The sequence below is a fragment of the Rhipicephalus sanguineus genome, chromosome 6 (assembly GCF_013339695.2).
Source record: "Rhipicephalus sanguineus isolate Rsan-2018 chromosome 6, BIME_Rsan_1.4, whole genome shotgun sequence".
NCBI lineage: Eukaryota > Metazoa > Arthropoda > Arachnida > Ixodida > Ixodidae > Rhipicephalus > Rhipicephalus sanguineus.
Genome location: NC_051181.1, coordinates 98451016 through 98458229, shown reverse-complemented (window position 1 = coordinate 98458229; position 7214 = coordinate 98451016). Strand labels below are relative to the sequence as shown.

The following is a 7214-nucleotide window of genomic DNA, read 5'->3' as shown; positions in this document are numbered from 1 at the left end:
CAGTCCAGACTGACGTCATGAGTCGGACCGCAGTTGACACCGCCTTTAGAGAACTTTGTCGAATGCATGAATGAGGCTATTTGTTTAGAGGCGGATGCTATGGGCTGCCACCCTTTATCATCTGGGCGGGGCCTGTCGAGACTATAGGCGCCAAGAACTTTGGGGGGTGGGGGTGGGGACATGGCAGGTTCAATACACCGACTAAGAAAAAGAAGATGGCTTTCGCCTTGGAGTTCTCTTAGGAGAATGCACAAGGAACCCTGTGAGTTTGTTCATTTCTGTTATTACCATGTGTACTGAACCATTTTCTTATTCTACAGATGCAGCCAGCATGCGGAAGTGCACTATTCGCGCTGTGCCACGCTGGGAGTTCCGAGTTTTACCACAGTGGCTCAGTGAACGCTTGCGTGGCCATCACCGTTGACCGAATGGGTCTTTGCGCTCGGGGTCGAAACCGCTTCTCTTCGATGACGACCTGTCGACGAAAGTGCATCGACGGCGGCAATGGTGCGGCTCCGGAATGCTACCAGAGAGCCATATTCGAGGAATGCCAGAGGTGAGCGAGGCAGAAAATGACAACTACAGACTTCCTACGTGTCAGAAACAGAGACGCGTCACAAGATTTTCTACAGGAATGTTGACCTTCCTGCGTAGCACTTTAGTGGCCCGGCTTGTCGTCCATCCATCGCCTCAAGTCGCATGGACACGCAGTGGACGATAATACAGGCCTAAACCAAGACTAACAATGCTCAAAACATATTGCAAAATAAACTAACAACGCCTTAAATAATATAAACTACAGAAATAGCCAAGAATTAATTGCTATAATTTGCCTAATGTCACGAACAACGTATCTGAAACATGCGACTGATACTCGCGCCGCGCAAGAGAGGGCGCCACCGCCTCGGCCAAAGCGCGATTGGCGAGACGGTGGCAAGCGCCAAGGGAACTGCTGGTTTGCTCGAGCTACGCACTTCCTCAGATATTAAGGTAGTGGAGCTGCATTAAAGAGGCCCTGCAACACTTTTTGAGCATGGCCAGAAAACGCTGCCGATAGGTAGTCGAGGGTCCCGCGAACGCGCGAGCCAAACAATGTAGCGCAGCACGCGGCCTGGAATTTACAATTAATTATCAAACTCCGCTAAAGATCGCTCCATCTTCTCTCGACAAATAATGCTATATACTCAAAATCACGGAGTCATATACTCAAGTTCCACGCCATTCGCTTATTTGGATATTTTGAGCGCAATATTTACCGTGGTCACCGCGGGGAGCCGCCACGTACCCGCGCGCGCCCTCGCGTCAGCCGCGCATTCCAAAAAAAAAAGAAAGTGTCCAAGGTCATCTTCATGCCAGTTGTTAAGAAAACATACAATATCTTATATCGCCTTCTGTTGATTATTTGGTGAACACAATGTGGGGATGACCACTGGGGGGAGGCTGTGGAGAAAAATTACACCATTTCTCGCTAAAGGGGACCATGAGGCGATGCGAAGCCGGAGCACTTGCACGATCGCGTTCCGTTGGCGTTCTTTGGGCATGCGACCGACCTCGCGTCGTGGAACGCGAAGAGGAACGCTACGCGCGTCGTGTCTTCTATCTAGCTTGGCCGTTAATTCTCACAGAGCGAGCGGGGAACGCGGTCGGCAGGCGTGCGAGAGGGGGGCAGCGTAGGAGAGGAGAGAGAGGGGGAGGGGACGCGCATGCGCTGGTGCTCATCGCGGCGTTGCGCAGGAGAGAATTTCGGCATGTCTAGCCCGCGCTTCAGAGGAAGAGCGGAAAGGGGGAGGGAGAGGGAAAGGGGAGAGGGAAAGGGGAGAGGGGGAGGGGTAGGGGAGAAGGGGAGTAGCAGAGGGTATGCGCATGCGCAGTAAGGGTGGTCACGCCGCACACCACCACCACCACCACCGCCACCACCGGATTGAACTCCGCCATAAGATATTTCGCATCTAATAGACCTTATGCAAAATCTGCTGCCATCTAGCGGCCGCCGTGTGCATTTCCGCCATGTTGAAGGCTAAGCGTGCCCCGCATGTGCACACACAGAGCGTACGTATCGACGCGTGGCGGTTGATAGGAACGGCAATGCCGACATATTTTCGCGTGCCGTGTTGCTCAGATTGAGGAAATTGGGGTGCTGAAAAAAGGTTTATAAGAAACTAACCTGCGTGTTATTAGATTACCTTGCGGCCGACCAGAAGCGGCTGATCGTTCCGTTGCTCCGGCTACCGCTCACGACTAACGCCGTGCTTACGTTCGCCGTTCTTAATAGATGCGGTATGCGACAGCATTGGCACTCATCAGAAAACACTTTTATTGCGATAGCAATTATATGGACAGTCTCGGCTGAATTTTGCCGTCGCCGTCGCCGTCATGCACCTATATGTATAAGTATGTATATATATATAAAAGCCCCAAAGAAAAATAATTCAGAAAAATGCTTCCGAAGCGCGGAATCGAACTAGGGACCTCTTGCTCCACAGCGAGTGGCGCTAACCACTAGGCCACGAAACGCAGATCCTCCACGTAGCTAACGGCGAGCGTTATATACACACCCTTTACCGCTGGACGGACTCAGAGACGGCTGCGCTTATAAGCGTTTCTTCATTACCAGCGAGATGGCGCTAGGGGCGCGACGGGCTCATTTAAAAGTCGTCGGCGAGCTCGCTCGCTTCTTCTTATACTTGCGCAGGGAGAACCTTGCCCTTCCACTGTCTGCTCGCGCGGTTTTCTCGTGCTGATGGGAAGAGGGATGTTTCACGCTTTCACCGTGATGTCCGCGCTCACGTTACGGAGCGTACGAAAGACACTCGAGCTCAAGGGACGGCCGCTAAACGAACAAGCAGAAGATGAGCGCAAGCTATCAAGTGTCACAGCTCGACACTTGAAGCACGCTTTGCAACAGGAGCGCTGTTCAAACTGAGAGTATCCATTGGCGAGCCTCACTTCGTATAGCATTAGTTTCTTGCTATCGCATTCATTGCTTCGCCCTTGCGGCGAAACTGTGACTTTTTTTTTCGTGTCATGCCGGAACCAGACAGTTTACGCGCCGCGTGCTTGCAGGCACAGACAAACCTCGGCTTCGTGTACGAGCTTCAAAGCTGCATCGCGGCTACTCGCGCATGCCTGCGCTGCTGTTGACTTTACTTTGTTTATTCTACTGCGATAACAATTACATATTAGACTTGTCTAACGAGTGCGTCATCGATTCTCAGCGAACGGACTGATTGTGCTGGAGCGTGTTGTTTGTAGCTGGTTTTCGATTGTGGAGTTTAACATGGTAGCATTTGGTAAGATGCTTCGCGCGTATAGCTTCACTATGCGTATTTTTCGAGCATTTAATGTGTTATCACTAACAAATTCAGAGGGGCGGCCTGGATGGACTGACCCCCCCCCCCCATTACTTTTTTTATTTATAAGTACCCCAAGAAAAGCACATATATATATTATATCAAGCTCTCCCAGCAGATGACCCCCTTCGGAAAATCCTGTATCCACCTCTGTGTGCTATGAAATGTTAACAGATGTTTGTGTGTGACACTTTTCGTATCAAATTAAAAAAAATAATGTTGTTCCGGCAAATGTGTAACACTCGACCATGGGTGCGTTACCGTTGGTTACGCGCTGAAGTGGGTTCGAAAGCGTTCAGTCGGCGACGCAAAATTGCCTTGCGGAAACGGGTTGAAATTGTAAGGCGCCAGTGGGCCCCGAAACTGTCGAAGTGAACGCGAATATTCTTGGCGTATCGTGTTATTTACCAGCACATTCCCACTTTGAAATGGGTCAACAGCACTTTCTTACCGTCATCGCTCTGCCTAGCCGTGTCGCGCGCCAAAGCCTCCCCCCAACCATCATACACTACACGCATGGTATTCGGACAGCTAACAACGCTTTGTTCGTTGCATTGAAAGCAGACTGATAAAATTTATAAGCTAGAGCAAAGCTTCATTCTTAACGACGGCAGGCCTACATGGACTTGGTGACAAACTTGTACTTCTTCTCATTGTGAGGCGATTCTTTACACGTAATAACTGTCAACGTAATAACTAGGAAATACCGGTAACGCTTACATGCCGTTACACACTCGTCTGACGTTTTTATGCACAGGTTGCCCACTATCAAAGCAGATACAAGCAAGAAGTTATAGCAGCGACAACAATACGATTCGGACACAAGCCTCCAACATGGCGCCAAATCAGTAGTTTCGTGAAACCTCCGACAGATGGCAGCAATTTTGCATAAGGTCTATAACAAGAGAAGAGGGTGAGATTCGCGTGGGTGCGTGCAGCGTGCTGTGGGCAGTGCTGGGTAGAGCATTGCACGGGCCGAATTGCCCGCTTTATGAAGCCCGAGACCAGCCCGGGCACGTGGTCCATGCGCCGGCCCGGCCCGGGCCCGGGCGTACATGACCGAACCCAGCCCGAGCCCGGCCCGGGCCCGGGTGTACTTGACCGTACCCAGCCCGAGCCCGGCCCGGGCCCGTCATTCCTAGAGTCACTGTATATGCTACCTTTAGGTAGCAGAGTTGCGCATCTGTCTTCCAACGCCGCTAGCAACCATGCATTGTGGAGAAGCTGCCGCTTAGGCCAATTTTTTTTATTTCTCGACGAAGCCGCTGCAGCGAACTGAATTAACACTAGCCATCGACAGCCAATGTTTATCGCCCGTCTTCGACACGCCAGACAGGTTAATCCGCGACACGGTAGGCATGTCGCCTGCAAAAACGAAGGGCGACTTCACCGCATAGCTGTGGTTGCTAGCCGGACCTATGCGCAACTCTGCTACCTAAAGGTAGCATATACAGTGACTCTAGTCATTCCAAGCCCGGGCGTTCATTACCAAACTAATCCAGGGCGCGCTTGTTCATGACCAGGCCCGACCCGGGCCCGCTAGAGGATATTAGTTGTTTATATTGATTATTAATGAAGCCGTGCGCTTTGTAGCGGGCGATCGGACGGAAAATTCGGTGTGTACATGCATCGAAATGTTGCTTTGCCCACGGTGGTAGCTCAGCGGTTAAGCTGTTTCGCTGTTAAGTCCTATAGGACGCGGGTGCGATTCCCGCGGCCATGGCGGCCGCAATTTGGTGGGGGCGAAATGCAAGAACACCCGTGTATATACTTACCTTTAGGTGCACGTTAGAGAACTCGAGGTGGTCGAAATTGACCCGGTGCCACTACGGCGTGCCTCGTAATCATATCGTGGTTTTGGCAAGGAATAATACCAAGGAGTATAAATGAAATGCATCGTATGTGTCAACCTCGAATAAAAGACCGAAATCTTTATGCCTCCCATGGGAACAACCGTGATCTGGACCATTGTTAGTGCTGTTAAAAAAAATATATATATATACACACACACACACACACACGTGTCACTTCAGCTTGGCACAGTATACCTTAGACCATGGAATGCATAACATTCGCGTGTGCTCGAAGGCCCGACTTACGCCTTTTAATGAGCGGGTCCGACTCCGACCCGGCCCGCAGCCGCAAGCCCGAGCCCGGCCCAGGCCCGCGGTTTCAAGCCCGGGCCCGGCCCGGGCCCGCACTTTCAAGTCCGAGCCCAGCCCGGGCCCGCCGGAAAACGCTTCGGACGGCCCGGCCCGCGGGCCGGGCCGGGCCCGGGCTTTCGGGCCGGCTCGGGCCCGTGCAGTGCTCTAGTGCTGGGCCTTGACGCTGGACGACGCTTCTGGGCGTGACAGCCAAATCTGCCCTGGAGTTACTGCCGGCCGTAACCGCGAAACGCGGCCATCTCGCACAGCACATTCTTCTTTAAAACTGCTCATTTCAATGGTACGAGTAAATGGGTGAAGCAGGTGAATAGTAAACGTTAGCTACATTTGGACAATTATGTGGAAGCTATACGTAACTGAGAGCTGCAGTGTGCTTAATTAAGTGGCGCTACTGTCATGTCGCATGCAAAATGTGAGTAGGGCAAATTACATGTACTCATCTGTAATATTTAATTAGGATTAACTGAACTGTACGCCGCGCCAATTGTTCCGCGGTGAAACGAGAACACCGCTAAGGAGCGACACCTCTGATCACCAGCTGTAGCAACCACGTATGGTCGGTAGGCTGATGTGTAGTGTAGTAGTGATTGGGTCTTCACCTTTATACAATTAGGAAAAGGAAGGCAAACTTATTACTGCTGACAACACTGTAATGTAGGCGCTGACACCCGAACTGCGGTAAACAGTGGGAGAGTCAGAGGAAAGGCAACATAAGATAGGGAAGCATAGTAAGATAGGATATGCCAGGACGGAGGACACACTTTAAGACTGCTCATTTCAATGATAAGAGTAAATGGGCGGAGCAGGTGAATAGTAAACGTTAAAAGTAAGATACAACGGGACAGAAAAGTAAGTAAATAAATACAGAAAAGTGACTACGCGTACACGAAAACCCGGTGTGCTCTTTCATGTTTGATACCATCTATCCACCTACTTCTTGCTCTTCACAGGCGAGACGTCTTGAAGACGTGGTGGTACTCGGACGGCCGGGCGTGCCGCCGCTGGCACTTCCCGCGCGGCCTCTGCCCGTCCGATGGAGCACTCGTCTTTCACACGTCGTCCGAATGCGCCCGAAGATGCGGCGACAGGCGGCGTCCCTGCCGAGTGCCAAAGACCGTACAGTGCAATGCCACTCACTTGCGGTTCTCCTACTTCGCTGATCCTGTCTCGAAGGGCTCCCGCTCCAGGCGCTGCCGAAGAGTGCCAGCTGCCGGTGGCGACAAAGCCCACCTGTGCTTAAATGGTGCCAACCGATTCCGCACGATGGACGCCTGTAGGGAGAAATGCAAACACGCCAGGCACTAATGCGCAATTGACGCGTCCGAAAGGAAAACGTTTGAACTCAATTCGATGGATGTTTCTAATGAAGCCGAGTGGTATTTTGTTTCAGAGCCGTACTTGCACCATATGCCGTACTTGCACCAAATGCAGCAGCCGCGAATATACTGACAGGTATTCGCACTTAGTCCGCGTTAAATTTGAGGTGTACATCCAAAAATGGTTCAAGACGATGGCCTCAGCATAGCTGTTATCTTTTCTTTCATACTCGCCACTACTGCGACCTCCTTTAACTGTATAACCAGAGCGCTTATATGTTTTTTTTCTGCTGCCTCATTACGCTACCTTAGGTTTCTAACCATGCCGGCAGCATTAGCGGTGTATTTTCAGCCTGGAGTTGCCTTGTGGTGCGAGGCTGCAT

At 51.5% G+C, this 7214-nt stretch overlaps 1 protein-coding gene across 1 annotated transcript; it reads left to right on the top strand.

Moving 5' to 3' along the window:
* The first annotated feature begins 326 nt into the window (after window positions 1–326).
* On the top strand, window positions 327–6881 carry LOC119397982 (BPTI/Kunitz domain-containing protein). The gene is made up of 2 exons (XM_037665262.2): window positions 327–556; window positions 6466–6881. The coding sequence occupies exons 1-2, from the start codon at window positions 429–431 to the stop codon at window positions 6818–6820; spliced, it is 483 nt and encodes a 160-aa protein (XP_037521190.1). The 5' UTR covers window positions 327–428; the 3' UTR covers window positions 6821–6881.
* The last annotated feature ends 333 nt before the right edge of the window (window positions 6882–7214 follow it).